General features: G+C 38.3%; 1 protein-coding gene across 5 annotated transcripts in view; it reads left to right on the top strand.

Annotated features, from left to right (window-relative positions):
* Window positions 1-4,815: 4,815 nt before the first annotated feature.
* Window positions 4,816-16,659, top strand: part of ldb2a (LIM domain binding 2a) — a 98,845-nt gene continuing 87,001 nt past the window's right edge. For all 5 annotated transcript variants that reach the window (XM_008421093.2, XM_008421092.2, XM_008421090.2 and 2 more), the window contains exon 1: window positions 4,816-5,100. In XM_008421093.2, the coding sequence (XP_008419315.1) occupies window positions 4,969-5,100 (132 nt within the window). In that variant the 5' untranslated portion in view covers window positions 4,816-4,968. The remainder of the gene's footprint in view (window positions 5,101-16,659) is intronic.

The following is a 16,659-nucleotide window of genomic DNA, read 5'->3' as shown; positions in this document are numbered from 1 at the left end:
CTATAATATTAACCTGAGACTGAAGAAGCATCTGAAAAGTTAAAGATGTTTATACTTTGGAAATTATAATATATTTTTCCAACCTTAAAATACTACTTTACAGTATCTAAAATATCTTAATTTGAAAACACAAAATATATGTATAGTTTCAGCCCCTTAACACTGGATTAAGAATTTACTGCATTATGCAACCAAACAAAATGTATCTGAGTTGGTCTGAGACCTGAAACATCAGAAACATATAAAGACAATTACAAAGTTGACCTTCTGTCACCCGAAGAACGTTTCCAGAATTTAAAGACTAATGTCCCGATCAGATGTTGAGAAACTCAACATCTTTTATATTTATAAAAGCTGTTCATTGTTATCTTTAGTTGAATTGATTAGTGCAGCTGAGTCTTCCCAAGTCTGCCTTAAAAGTTAATCAGATAACTGCAGCTGATCCAGAATGCTGCTGCTCAGATTCTCACTAAAACCAGGAACATAGAGCACATCACCCCAGTTCTAAAAAAAAATGTCCTTAAACTGATTCTCTGTAGCTTGGAGAATAGAATTTAAAATACTTTTCATTATTTTATAAACCACAGTTCATTAAAGATCTGCTGTTGTTGTATCAAGGTTCCAGATCTATCAGAACCTCTGGTTCTGGTCTGCTCTGCATCTCCAGAATGAGAACCAAACAGCAGGATTACATTTTTATGTTCCTCTAATCTGGAATAAACTTCCAGAAAACTTGAAAACTGCTGAAACACTGACTTCCTTTCAATCGTGGCTAAAACCCCACCTGTTTAGAGCTGCCTTTGATTAATAACAACTGAAACATTCAAAAGTGTTGCCTGTTTTTCAACCTGTCATCATTTTTCCTTACTCTGACACTTCAATGGAAAGTTTTTTGTTTTTTTGTTGTTTTAGTTTCCTTCTAATCATGCAAAACACTCTGAATTACCTTGCTGAAAATGCACTTTACAAATAAAATTACCTTACTTTAAGGAAAATATAGAAAAGATTTTTCCAGGATTAAGAGAAGTGGTTCTACTCTGAGCTTCTCACCCCGTGTCTAAGGGAGAGCCCAGACACCCTGCAGAGGAAACTCATTTCCTATCCTCCATCTCCTTCATTCGGTCACAACCCAGAGCTGGTGACCACAGATGAGGGTGAAACGTAGATCAACTTGTAAATCTAGAGCTTCACCTTTCAGCTCAGCTCTCTCTTCTCCAAGACAGGCCAGTACCATCACGTCACTGCAGACGCCGCACCAGTCCACCTAGTCACTCCATTTTTCCTTTAGTCGTGAACAAGACCCTTGAGAAGATCTCTAGCAGCTTCCTCTCAGAATGGTCTTACCAGATCACAACACATTTGAAATCACATCTGCATTTTCAGTTGCTCCCATAATGTAGTCATGATCTTTGGAACTCATGTGTCTATCTGAGGGATTTCTGCACCTCTACCATCAGTTTCAATCCCTGCAGAGGGAACTGGGCACCACTCAGATGGTCAGTCTGAAGTCACTTTGATTTTCAAGTTCAAGTTCATTTTTCAAAATGACACAATACATATTACTGAGTAATACATGAGATTATGGCCAAGTGGCTAATTTCCATCTCTAGTCCCACCAACAGATTGGTGTTGAAGCACAATAATAAAAATAGAGATGAAAAACTAAATAACTCAATAGATAAGAAATGCATAAAACGCTATGACGGCTCCAACCACTCACAGACACTCACTGCTCTTTCGCATTGCTGTCTAATGCTTTTCTTCTAGCTGCTGATCACTCTTCCTCCCTCTGCTCATTGATGAATACAGTAAGATGTTTTCTGATGCATGTTGCAGATGGGCTGCAGTTTGAAAAACCCACAACTTGTTTTTGGTCTCTTGGGTCGATTTGGACCTGTTCATCCCTCCTCACTGAGCTCTACTTCAGCAGTTTACATTGTGCTGGGGGCCGGAGTGCGGATAAAATGTCTTCTGCATGAGAAGAGTGGATTGATGGTTGCTGCATGGTGAGAAAGTAGTGAGTGTACATTGATCATTTTTGGTTTTAGTGAGAGTTTGGGTGGGGCACAATATCAATAACATGTTATGGATTTGCTGCAACTGATGCCCATATGAGTCTTCTGTGCTCCATCTAAGACATACTTGGTCGCTATGACAATAAGTCTTGTGAATGCTCTTAAAAAGGAACTCTCACACTCTATCACATATAATGGACAGCCCACTGTGCACCAGAATACCATCTCTGCAAAAACCATCCAGCACTGGTCAGTTTTGGCATTACAACACAGTCTTAATTCTGTCTGAATTGGACCATACAAGCTAACTTTAACATAACAAAGGATCAGGAATATGGAGACGCCAGAGGGGAGAAGAAGAAGAACACCAGGGAGGAGATTCACCGATGTAGTGAAGGATGTTAGAGTAATAAAGTCAGAGACAAAGGATAGGATGAGATGGAAGGAGATGTGGAGACCCTTGAAAGAAGTGGTTGGAAGATTATTTTACAGACAGCTTTGTGTTTCTCCCCTCCACCACTAGGATATTTCATTTGACCATCAATTTGGAAGAAGATGCCACAAGAACACAAAGGGATTCCTCTGAAAATTACTCAACAAAGGTTGTTCTTGTGTCAGACTGCCTGCGCCGTAAAAAAGGACATCAACATGTCAGGAGACAATAAATCTTCAGGAAGATTTTTTACTGCTTTGACTTGTTTTTCTGTCAACCCACACATTGTTCTTTTTGAGCTTCATCCAGAGCTTTATCTTACCTCACGTTGTGGGAGTCTTCATTTCTTTTATCTGACAAATATCACTTATTCCAATCAGGGATAATAATACACCACTGACCTGTGACACTTGTTAGAGGGGGGGATGTATGACAGCAAAATTAATTCAGTCCATAATATGTATTTAGTAGAAGCAGAAGAAATGGTTAACTGAGCCAGTTTGAGACATGGACCAAATTGTGATGGTTAGACGAATCTCAAAAAGTGCAATTCTTTTAAGATCTCCAGTGGTCAGTATCAAAAGTGGTGAAAAGCAGGAACAGTAACAAGTGGACAAGGTTAAGGCTCCTTGATGCACAGAGGTTCGGAAGTGTGGTCCAATCTAACAGAAGTGACTGTATCTCAAATTTCTGAAAAAGGGAATTTTTCTGGCAGATGGTTCTGATAGAAAGATTCAGAGAGCATTGTAGTTCATTGCATGCGCACTAAAGTATGCCTGATTGGTGTACGAATGGTTTTACTTTCCATTCTCCAGTAGAGTCACTTAGTGTGTCGCTATGCTTCATGCAGCATAAATGTTGTGAGCCCACTGAGAGAAAAGGACAGTATTGATGCTCTGCTGTTGAAGTTAAAGTAGGAAATATATAGAGACCTGTTTGTCTTTAGTAAGACAACTGAAAGCTGTAAGACGTGCATTTTGCTGTTTTTAATTTAGCAAAATAAGTATATAAAAATTGCAAAGACACAAATAAAAATGATATACTTCATTAAACCACACATTTTGTTTTAGGAGAAAAACATCAAAGATGTCTGGAAAGAGTCATTTATATAGGAGCTCCAGAGAAAAATGAAGAAGTAGCAGCTAGTGCTCATCAAACTGTGATAAAGTGACAACAGCAGCTCGCTAATGAAGGAAGGGATGCTTACACCAAAACCCTATTTTTCTTCTTTACATACAGTGATTGCACATATTCAATGTATTTATGAAGGAAGTTCTTTACAGAAATTAACTATGATAACAAGATAACAAATTGTCACCTCTATTTTTGAATAAATACCATAAGTGCAGCTTTATTTTTCGAAAGAGTTTCTGCTTGATTTTTTTCTCTAAACCCAATCTAAAGAACATACAAACTATTTTCCTTTGTAGTTCATGTCACATAGATCTTGTCATATTCTGCTCATTTCTATCTTCATTATTACTAAAAGGGAGTCTCCTAAATCTATTTTTGTGTTTAGATTTCTAGTTCAGTTGGATTCAGTTGTCTTAGATCCTTGTTAGTCTCTTCACCTTTATTTGTAGTTTATTTGACTCTTAATTCAGCTCCTTTGTGTTAATTAGTCTCTTTCCCTCAGTTTCCCAGCCTGCATTGTGCCACAGCTATTCCTCCACTCCCTTGATTAGTTCATCTGATTCCTTTGTCGTTTTCCACCACTGCCTCACTGTATACATTGAGTGGATTTCATTGTTCATTGCTGGATTCTTCCATTACTCTGCATGACCCATGATTCCCCTCTAAGTTTCCTTTTCAATTCATTATTAGAAAAACTCTTCAGTTCTGCCTCAGTCTCTGAACTTGGATCATTTATTAAACACACAACAAAATCTTCTTTTTTTATTGCATTTCTAAAATTAAACCTCTTACTCAGAAATGTTTTTCTAAAGAGGTTCTAACCACTGTTATTTTGTAATTGCAAAAGAAAACAGGGGCACCACATTGGTCCCAACCCAGGGTACCGTGTCCTCCTAAATCCGGCCGTGGCTTCATGTCTGTGTTTGCACCCTTACATGTGATATGCTGAAAATATTAATAGGAGTTAAATGTGGGCACATTCTTGTTTTTTTTACTCTCTATCCAACATGTGAAATTTGAACAATAACAAACATGAAAACACACAAAGAAAGAGACGCGTGCAACACACCACACTGAACTTTGCAAGAGTGCAAAACTGAGAGTAGGTCTTGAGGGAACAGGAAGCTGGCTTCCCTCCTCCCCCCTTCAATTCAAGCCCCCCACCCAACTCCGCCGCTTCCCCCACCTCCTCCCCCTCGCTTTCCTCCCTCCCTCCTCCGGCACCACGCTATAGCAGGGAACTAGGCAGGCCAACTTGCAGAGTGCAGCTCAGCCTCGATAGCGGCTGCTTCCAACTGGGGCTTGTCGGAGAGCATCGCACTCCCATGTGCGCTGCTGTGCCCGCTGGATGTTGAAATCGCGCCGTGCGCCTCGCCAGGAGCCACCATGTCCAACCCAACCCACGACCCGTTCTACTCCTCTCCGTTCGGACCTTTCTACAGAAGACACTCGCCCTACATGGTCCAGCCCGAGTATCGGATCTACGAGATGAACAAGCGGCTGCAGACGCGCACAGAGGTGAGTCCGCCGGACGTGGCCGTCACACGAAAACGGGACACTGGAAGAGGGAGAGTTGGGAATGTCCACGGAAGGGAGGGAGGGAGGGAAGAGTAGGGTTTGGAGAGGGAGATAAGCTGTGACGGTCCGTCATTCAGGAGACACGGATGCCAAAGTGCCAAACATTCCTGAGGTGAAAGTAAACAGCAGCGTGTGAAGTCCACGCTGCAAACACGCAGCACTTATTTTAATCTTGGGACGTACAGGTACGATTTTTAGTGACAAAATAAAAGGAGTAGTGCAGGAGAGGCTTACATGTGGCAATTTAAAGTGCTAAACTGCGTTGTACAAGTGTCACCTGTGATGCACCTTAAGCGGGAAACTCCAGTGAAATCAGGATTAGACAGTTTTAATGGAAGACACAGGTTTTAAAAGGGGGTGCGCTTAGAGGAAACTGAAGAGTGGGATTTAAAATAAAGAAGTCGAATAAAACTATCCGACTAGGCTGCAGTGACTGAGGTAAAGTAGATCCACCACCTCATGTAACCTATTTAATTTGCATACATTTACATATTGCCTGGCTTTAAAATATTTCCATAAACCGTTGGAAAAGTTCATGGAAGTTTCTGCTAAAGCGCAAATCCACCCTTCAACCCGTTTAAGCCAAACTTCCTCAATGAAAGTGGTTCTGATTGCAAATTTATGATTGCACATGGGGACGAATTAATTTCGTGTCAGTCTCCTGATGCTTCAAGTCGTTGGGCGCTAAGCGTGTGTGGCGTTCAGTGTCATCCAGCCTGAACCTTTGGTGATCCCACTGTGAGCTGCATGGAGAGCATCTGTCTCCGGCAGCTGTTCCGTCATCACACATGTGTGAATCTGCAGATAAAAAGTTCATCTGACATGTCAAGTTTAAAAGAGATGGACATCTTAAGCAAGAATCAATAAAAATCTTAGTTTTAAATGATCCCACATTGTTATATTTTATTGACTTTCCTGTTTTTTGTGTTTCAAGATTTCACCATAAAAATATTAAAATGTAATTATATGTCCAAACTTCTGCTTGTACAAAAATGTGGAAATTTGCTAGCAATTCTAAGATGCCAAAAGCAACAAATTCTTATCATACGGTGTAAAATAAAACAGAAATGTACCTCAACTACTCCATCACTGCATATTTCACTTGCTGTGCTTTCAATTTCTGATTACCATTTAAATATTTGGCAATTTGGATGACTTTCAGTCTCCCCAAGCGGACACCTCATATAGATCTTGACATTTTCCTAAAGCTCAAGACAAGTGGTGGGGACATTGTGGAGATGTTAAAGAAAGAGAATAATTTGTGTTGATGGCATATTAATATTGCCGTTCAGTAATAACAAGTCATTATCAGGTTTTTGCAATGTAATGTAGTTCTATAATAAACTAAATAATCAGCATATTGTTTCAGCTTCTAATATGTTGCATTCAAATTAAAATTTTACATATTTGATACTTTAAATCAGTTTTTTAAAATAAAATGCTTGAAACCGAATTGTGCTTCCTGCAGTTATTTTTGTCTAAATTCGGGCTCCAGTTGAGTTACTGCAGTCTCTTACAGAATGATGCTGACTTTCCAGAGGAGGAACTTGCAACTTTAAGCAGACCGACCAAAGCAATGTTGCTGAGATGCAGCAGCAGCAGCAGCAGCAGCCTCAGTCTGATGCATTATTCATGCAGAGCCCCAGTGGACCTCAACTCCTGTAGCACACATACCCAGAAACCAAGTGCAATCACCACGCACACAATCTGAGACGCATGGACATGTAGGCACACGTTTCCAGACGTTTGCGCAGGTCTAGGTGCACTTCCATTTAAACCAATACTTTCACCTGCAAATATATTTATATATTTCATCTTTTTGTTGCTGTTGGCTTGAGTTGCATTTTCAGCCTCCTCTTTGTCTTTTTCTTTCTTCCTTCAGTAGTCAGGATATACATCATGTGCTTCGTGCATATTGTTTGACTACTGAAAATTGTGTCCTACAGGAGAGAAATAAAAGCCTTGAGTTTTGTTTGAATCCAGATGTGCCATATAGCGGGGTTCAGGCTTTTAACATAATTATATCATAATTATTCTCATGAAAGCAAAACCCAAACCACAATTTTACCTAAAACTGCTTCATTTAGTGTAGAAAATATCCTTAACTTCATAGAGATGCTATATTTGTGTCCTGTATCTTAACTAAGACGTTGAGGGGATACATGTCATACTTTCCACATGAAGCTGCAGCCGTTTATGTGGTTAGCTGCTGGACCGGACCGTGCATGAGAAGTCAGTCTGCCGCTTCCCATCACTGAACTTTAAAAGACAGTTAATAAACTAGACCATGTGAGCAGAAGTATGAGGGTCAAACAAGCAACTGGGGTCTTTGGAGAGAAATCTGCAAAAGATGTCTCTAAGTTTATAGACAGTACTGCTGGGATTAAATTGCTGTTCTGTTATTCTCTGACATAATTAAACTAATCAGGTAAAAATGTATTGATCGTTTCTTTTGCTTCTTATTCTGCTGGCACATGAATTTAAGAATTATCATTTCAATATTCATTTATGTTTAATTTCAAAATAATTTAGTGTGCATTATACTATTTTGACTTCTGGGATCTTTGGTCTTTTTTGTGTGAATAAGCTGCAATAAAACTTAAATAACGGAAACTCAAGCAGATTTATGTGGCATGAAGTAAACAAATCACTGCTGCAGACCATAATGAAAATCTCCAGCATTTAACTAGATTTTAAAAACTGGGACAATTCCTAGTACGTATGTCATTTCAAGAGGAGATCATTTTAGACCTCCTTTCTTTAAGCTTTGCAAAAAATATTACTACCCTGAAACCTCTTTTCATTTTGTCACATTACAATCACAAACTTCAGTGAGTTTTGTGTGGATTTCATGTAATAGATCATCACAGTTTAATAACTGTATAAGGAAAAGGACAAATTATTTACTAAATATATTACAAAGTATAAATGTAAAAAGCTTGGTTTCTATTCATCCCCATTTACTATGAAACCCCCTGAATAAAATCTAGTGCAACAATTTGCCTTCAGAAGTAATTTCAAATGCTGTATATAATTTAATCCCAATCAAAATCCAGCTGTTCTGTGACACACTCAGATGTTTGTTGGAGAATATCGGTGAACAAACGTCAGGGAGAAAGTTGTTGAAGTTTAAAGCAGAGATCGGTTCAAAAGCAAGATCCCAAACTTTGAACATGTTGCAGAGCATTGTTCAGTTCATGGAAAAAGTATGGCACAACTGCAAATCCACAAAGACATGGCCATCCCCCTAATCCGGCAGACTGGACAGGAAGAATGTTAATGAGAGGGGTCAAATGGTTGAAGATCACTCTGGATGAACTACAGAGATCCACAGCTCAGGTGGTAGAATATGTGGACAGTGTAATTATTTGTCATGCATTCTGCAATCCAGTATTGCAGAATGCATACTGGATTGCAGTAAGTTTTTAATAAATGAGGTTAATAGAATAGTTTGTAACAAGTCAAAAAGAGAACAAAGAAAAACATTTGTGAGACGTTAAGATGAGACCAGAGTTTTACCTTTTGGGCTACATGCAAAACTCTATTTCTGATGGAAAACTATTACTTTTTAGCATTTGGAAAACAAACCCCTCAAAAGTGACACTTTCTGATGGCTACATAATGCTTTGGAGACGTTTTCCTTCAGCAGGGACCGGAAATTTGTTTAGAGTTGATAGAACTAAAAACAGGACAATCAAGAAAGAAAACCTGGAAAACTCATAGGACCTGGACAGATGTTCATCTTCATGCAGAAGTGCTTCACTAAACAAACAACCAAACAGAAAGGTTGACACGTCCCCATTTAATTCTATTTGAGGAGTTTTCCCAACACTTGAAATTTTATTTCAACGGTGCTTTCTATTTAATCTTGAGATACAGTGCAAAAAATAATAAGTCTCAGTATGTTCAAATAGAGGTAGAGGCCATATTTATAAAGACTTGGGGAAAGATGGTTCTGCAAAATCCCGACTCGAGAATTGGATACATGTGCATGCCTCACTTTTCAGTGAAAGTTTTAAAATGAAAAACACATTGAAGTTTGTGACTGTATTGGGTTTAAAGTGTAGGAATACTTGTAAGAGGCACTGTGGGAGTGCATGCTAGAGCGTTTTTCAGAAAAAAGTAGGTTTACTAAGTGAAAATGAGGTTTAATTTTAGTATTCAATGAGATCATTTACTTGTGCTAGTTGAATATTTTAATGGTCCAGTCAAAAATGTTAACCTTACAAACAGATGCTTAATGTAGTGAAAGAAGTGGAATTATTGGCTGCAACAAAAAGCTCAAACTGCACTTGGCAACCTGCTGAGGCTAAAATGACTCGGGACTACTGCTTTTGCTGTTGATATGAGTCGGTCTTTAATCGGTTCTCTTACTACGCTGCCGTTTGGCACCGCCTTCTGGAAAAGTGCTCCAAGAGTTGAGTGATGTTAATCCTGCTTTTTGAAATTCTCTCAGTTGTCATGTGCATAGGTGGATCTATGAATTATTCTGCTACTGATGCAGGCAAACAATAGTTGGAGCAGACTCACCTATAGCAAAATATCAAAATAGATTATTGTAGTACTGAATAATGACAGTTGTTAAAGTGAAGTCAGCAAGCGGAAATACACACGCATTTGCTTGTCTGACATGAGAAATGCATTAGAGCTTCTTTATTTGTTCTGACATTTACATTTGACTGTACACACATTCACATCAGTGAGGTTTGTTTCTTAATCTTACAACAAAATGTGTCTTTATTTAACTTGATATGCATGTGGGTGGAGAGATATAAAATGTAGAGCAGAGCCAGAGCTAATGATTGCACATATAATCTATCCTTCTGTTGCTTACAGTCAGTTTTATGTTAACTGGTCAACATTATTTCTGGTTTTCTGTATCTGATAGTCTGCTTAGAAACTACAGCCAAAATTATTGGAGTTTGTTCAAAAAATAAAATAATAATGGATTATAAGGGTAATTGTTTTTATTGCAATTCCCTTCATTCTGTGCTTGTTAGTGCTGCTTTGGATGAATATGGGCTTTGATTCGAACATCGACTGAAGCATTTCGTCGTGGAGTTTGCATGTTCTCCTCTGTGCCTGTGTGGGTTTTATTTGAGTACACAGGCTTCTTTCCACATTCCAGAAACAGACACTGTTGGTTAATTGTTGTTTCTAAATTGACCTTTTGGGTGAGGCTGTTTGTCTCCGTGTTGGTTCTCTAAATGGACCTGCAGCCTGTACCTCGCCTCTGTCCCCATGATAGTGGGGATAAGCTGCAGTCACCCTGCAGTGCTCAACTCTGTATTTCGGGTATTAAATTGAATGCATTACAACACAAACAAGTAACCATTCATTCATGTATTTAATATCTTAATCAACTAAAGCCAAGGAGCTCAAATCTATGGCGTGAAGGTGCTGCTAACATTCAGGTCAGTTTTGTTTTAATAGAAGCCAAACAAAACGTCGCACAATTTAATATTCTGACTCATTCATATCTGAAAAAACGGACTGTTAAAGTTCAAACCTAAGAAATAGATTAACAGTTTCATTAAGAAGAAAAATTTGAACTTGAAGTCCTTTGAGTCTTTGCAATAAAACCACAATGGTTTGAGGGCTGCTGTTGAATCTTGTTCAACAGAATGTTAGGCCTTTTACATAGCAAATCTTTATACTCAGTTACATTAATGGTAATAAGGACACAAGGGATTTTAGTGTGGTGTCTTTTAGGAATTCTGATCCTTGCAACATTTCTATAAACATTTTGAAAACCTCCAGAAAATTCTTAAGTTTGAGAAAGGTACAAATCTTACCTGAGACTATGTTTTCTATGCATAGTCTCAGTCTGTGCTAATGAATGTTCACTTACCTCAACATGCAGATTGCTTGAAATGGCTCCAACTAATGGCAGGATGCACTTTTTTGTTGCAGTTAGACACTTAGAGAATTGAACTTTCAGATGGCCAAGTGATCCTTAAATATTTTTGATCCATCTAAAATGTATTTTATGATACTCCAGCATACATGTCTCAATAAACAGCGTGACGGTAAGCTTAAAGGTCAGCAAAATATTTCTTTGAATTGCTCTCTTTAATCACCAGTTTTTCTATTACTTGTTTAGGTTGTTTTATTTAATAGTGACTGATGTGAATTTATTTGCATGATCTCACTGGGGGCTGCTTTTAGAGCATAAACCTAAATCAGGATTAGGATCAGGAAAAGATTTGACTAATTATTCAGTAAAATTTTTACACCGCCTTTTCACTGCAGCTAGAAAAGAGCAGATTTACATTTAAGTGTGTTTGTAAACTGAATATTCTTATTATAACATTTCCACAGCCAGGTTTATGTGTAGACTAAGCTAACAAGAGGAAACATTTTTTGTTTTCTTGACTTTGCTGAAGAACTTATTTGTAGCAGCAGTTCTGTCTTTATTTTAATCTTTTTTGCTTTTGTTAGGACAAACAAGAAGAAATAATAACGTGGGTATTAAAATGATTCAATATTTTTGTTATCTGATAAAATAACTCTCTCCACCACTGAAGGAGAATAATTTATCCCAGTAAATTAATGCGACATGCTTTGTTGGGTTTGTCAGTTGGACTCCTGCATTTTAGGGAAACTTTCCTCAGTACGCAGATAATATTTTCTCGGTGTGTTTTGTTTTCAGTAACAACCTTTGCATCTTTCATGGAAATATGGCTTAATAAAAGCCAACAGTGCAGCTGATCGCATGTTTGTCTGGGATCAGAGCTCACCTTTGAACTGAAACCTCTGCTGCCACTAAAGCAGACCCTGGTCCTGTGATTACTCAGGGTCTGTTTCTATCCCAACCTTATTACCTACTCCATTCATACTTATTACCTGGCTGGCTGTATTTCTGTGCCAGACCAACTGCTATCCCATTACCTTCATTTTAGTGAACGTGAACCTGCGCTGACCTGGCAATCTAAACAGGCTGTGATGTGGGTTTGATGCCATGCATACGGTGTGACCACATTGTTTCGGTGCTGTCGCGCGGAGGGCACAGACCTCCGGCGTTTGGAGGGAGCCGCGCTGATTTGTGGGGGAATTCGACACTTAAGCATATGCAAATGTACAAAGGCGGATTAACATTCAGAGGAGGGGCTTGGTCGACCTCAGCTGGTGCAGGGCCATTAGCATAGAGGACATTAATATTCAGCGGCAGAGAGCGGAGACGCAGAATAACACTGTAAGTAAAACTACAACACAGAGGGAGAAACAGGAGGAAAACAAAAGCATTTTAATGGAGCCGCTGCAATAATACCCGGCAGGCTGCATTCAGAGGCTTCGCTGCTGCTGCTGACAGTGGGTCTAATGGTCACACTCCTCCTCAGCAGATAGACATGCGATCAGTAACAATGATTGGCAGGCCTTTTATTGGATTCTTGTGTCTATTGCACATAGTTAGTCTCATTCTCATTATTTAAATGGGCCTGCAGACCTGACTCATTGGCTTCTCTGTGGAACTGGGGGAACTGGAGTGTTCATTATGGTAAAATCCCTTGTTCCTGTCAGGAGCAAAGTGGATCTGTTCCCATCAGCGCAAAGTGTCAGATTGACATGAATAGGCTTATGGTGTAGAGGTCAAGTTGGCAGTGTGCTGTTAGGTTCACATGGAGGGATTAAAGATGAGCCACCAAGAACACAGCCAGAGGTTTATGTTTGAGAATCTGCCTTCCTAAGACATACTGTATATTGTGGCCTTAATGGAGGCTTTTACTGTCTGTAGGTCATATGAAAACTGACATGTATTGAGTCTGATATCACCGTTGTACTGGAAATAAAAGCTTTATAGCACCCACCCAAGAACATCTGGTTCTTGTCTTCAGCTGGGAAGTTCGCAATCGGCGTCCAGTTAGAAAACTGCAGTAGCTCTGATATTACTGGCTACAGCTCCAGTATGCAATGATGTAAACCTGACACCTGGGAAGACATGCTTACATCATACAGAAATTTGCTTTTAAAAAACACAAGTCTAGAGGCAAAGGAAAATCAGCCATCAAGAAGGAGACTGGATTGAGTCACAATGCAAGGCTTCATGGTCTCTGGCAGTTTGCACTCTTGTTTTTTCTTGTGATTCTTTTAGGATGATACATTTTTTTTATTTTAATTTAATATAATTAAGATTCAGACATTCCTTAGTAGAGTTGATGATCCTTGTTCAACTGATGAACGTTGGTCAGTGCTGATTTTAATCACTCAATGATCCGTTTAATGATTATTTTAACTGTATAAGAAATATGTCACATTACTCTGCACCGATTTTCCCTCCTACACATTAAATAGCGAAACAAAGAAAAAGCGACACAGTCTCGATATGTCAAAAATGTCGTGTTTACTTCGCTTCACTGAATCAACAGCATTATTTTTATTTATTCCTCTATCAGCTGAATCTCTAATATGCTCCATTTTTATGATTCAAGGCTTATTGACAAAGAGCAGCCGTCTGCCTTTGTGGGCTTGTGAAACGTCGCTCAGTGCTCTCACATTAAAAACAAAGACATTTTGCCTTTTCATAATTTGGCCAGTCACTGAAAGGACTGAATCACATTAATCCTGCGTCTCTTCGTTAAGTCCCCGGCAACATCCGCCTCGCTAAATTAAAGAATAATAGTGCTAAAAGGTGAGCAGGCAGACTGATCATTTTGAAGGGACAAAGTAACCTTATCCACAAAAAGCTGGTGTCAGAGCTGAATACTTCATGCCTGTTTATTGCTTTTTTTCTAAGAAAGCTGTTTTTTGGTGTGAAATCTCTGAATAGAGACAGAAATACATAAAATTCAATTTACCGTCTTACAGTAAGTTTTCTGTCTTGTCTTATTCTATGGAACACATTAGAAAATAGTTTAAACACTCATGATCAGTCACTGACATACAAAAATGTAATTAATTATTAATTTTACAAAAATGTAACCAACAACTAAGACACACACAGCTTCTAGCTACTACTTGACTTTCTATTGGATCTTAAAGCTCTTCCTTTATATTATATAAAATTACTACTTAGAGATAAATATAGGTAATTGAAACAATATGTGACCTAATATACGAAATGGGTATTAAATATTTGGACTAAAAATGAATAATGTATAAAAGTGTTAAGAGTAAAACCTGCTTTTCTTTCTTTTCTAAAATACAGTGAATGTAACACCAATGTGACATGTACCTCTTAAATATGCTGTTGCTTTCTAACAACTATGTTTGTAAATTACAATCTAAACAGACTTGCCATTAATTGAATGATTTTTATTATTCCATCAACTTTTTGTTTTTTACTTAGTCACAAATTGAAAGAAAAATGAGGGCATGTTTATAGATTAATTAGTTCAGGGATACTCAGACTGTCTTTACATTTTATGGTCCATCCATCCATTCATTTTCTTCCGCTTCATCTGGGGTCGGGTCGCGGGGGCAGCAGCTTCAGAAGGGATATCATATCATGGTTATAATCATTAATCAATAAAAGAAGAAGTAAACATTAATCAAACCAAAGACCTGCTTACTTTTAAGTAGAAACACAAAAATCAAAAGTATAATTGATGCTAATGCTAACTTTACAACTGCTACTATAAAGGAAAAGTTTACGACTTGTTGCAAGTAAACTTGCACTAGTCGCTTGATTATTAAAATTCCTTGAGGCAAAAATTATGTTCCTGTAAACTTCGTCAAATTATGTTCTACTATTTAGCGCACTGTATTCGGAGACGGATCCAGATACAAATTTGCAGCCTGACTTTGACTCACCCCTGATCTGATAGCTTTCAACACCAGAACCACAAGGGGTCAAACTAAAAGAACATCTTACTTGGTCAGATCTGGTGGTTGACTTACTTACTAACTCTTCGTCACCTTCTTCTCTTATTTAGCTGGAAGGATTATTGACTTTTCTGGTCCAACAGCAGTTTTGTCTGCCTGGAGGTCACTCAGAGATTAGCAACTGTCAGTTCTGCTACAGGTCATTGAGCGTCTTGGTTAGATGTTAGACCCAGCCTCACTTTGAAATTAGATCTGGATGAAGAAAGTTACTAAATGACCCTGAGCACCAGTTCAGTGCACAGAAGAAAAACAATATCTTTACACAAAAATAGCAAACTGTATGATGCAAGCAAAAACATTTATCGCTACGTTGATTAGATGCCTCTCCTGATCCGATTGAACAAGAATTTCCAATTGGTGTACTGGTTCTGTCTTTGAGTCAGAACCTAGCTCTGCTCCTGAGAAGCATCTGGAGGAGGAGATGTCAGGAGTGCTTATCAGCCAGTCAGAGAGGTTTCATGGCAAAGCCAGTGATTCAGCAGATTAAAAAAAATAAATTTGATTGGTTGTTTAAAAAAAAAGACTACCTTTTAGGCATAGAGACATCTCACCCACTCTATTTCATGACTGGGGCTTTTTTCATATTCAAAGGAGACAACATATGATTAATTCTATTGAATCCAAAAAGATTTACATTCACAGTTTAGCTCGCAAACCAGTATTTAAAACTATGACTTATTGTAGACTATTTCAAACCTTTCCAAAATTCTAATTTTATTAGAAAACAAATATTTGACATTTTCTGACAAACCTCTTGTAGAATAACATGCCAGTATCAAAGCTTTTTTTTAAATTAGATTCTCTGAAGCCTCCTACGGGAATTAGAGGTTATTTTGACTCAATCTAAAAAGCCTGATAAGGACATTCTGAAGGAAGGAGGAAAGTAGTTTTGTAGTTGATCAAATCGGACGTGTTTGTGTACATTACAGTGATCATTCTGTTGGCTCTCATTTAACACAACTGAACAATTTAGTGTGGTACTGCTTTAAATGTTTGGATTGTCAAATGTGCAATGTGTATGGCCTTCCAGATAAAATACTCTTAAATGGATATTTTTGCTTTAGTGTCAAAAATAGCATACCCTAACAGATTTTATGATTTCTTTCCTTATGTGGAAATTTATCAAAATGGTGCTTTTTGGCAGTGTCCCATTGTATGTATGATGTTGGAAAAGGATGTTCCCAGAAACTCATGAAAATGTATAAAAAAAGAAAAGAGCTCCGGTGAAATCAGAAGCGTCAGTCACATCCAGCAGGATGCTCGGACAATGGACCCACCTTTTTCCTGGCTCTTTCCCATGGTTCCTTCCAGGCCGCTCTGCCCCTCAGATAACAGAGAAGACAGACGTGCCTGCAGTCAGTCTATGTCCTGTTGTGTTCTCTGTTCGCCATGGATGACAACTCCGTCCTGAAACTAAGAGGTCACAGGTTGTAATCTTGGATCTGAAACAGTTTGTGCTCGTATTGTTTGGTGAATATTTGAGTGGCACAGTGAAAGCTTGAACTGTGGGAAATTAGTTATTCAAGTTCTCCTACTTTTTGGCCTAATGACAAAAAACCCCCCATAAAACTAAATGCTTTTAATTCCCCATGTTTTGAGATTCATATAAAAATTTTAATGAAACAATTTGGAACTTTTTGTCATTTTCTGTTGCTTTTAAAATTTACTTCCTATATA

Source organism: Poecilia reticulata, linkage group LG10 (assembly GCF_000633615.1).
Source record: "Poecilia reticulata strain Guanapo linkage group LG10, Guppy_female_1.0+MT, whole genome shotgun sequence".
NCBI lineage: Eukaryota > Metazoa > Chordata > Actinopteri > Cyprinodontiformes > Poeciliidae > Poecilia > Poecilia reticulata.
Note: the sequence above shows the minus strand (reverse complement) of the source record. Positions and strands in the feature narration are given on the sequence as shown.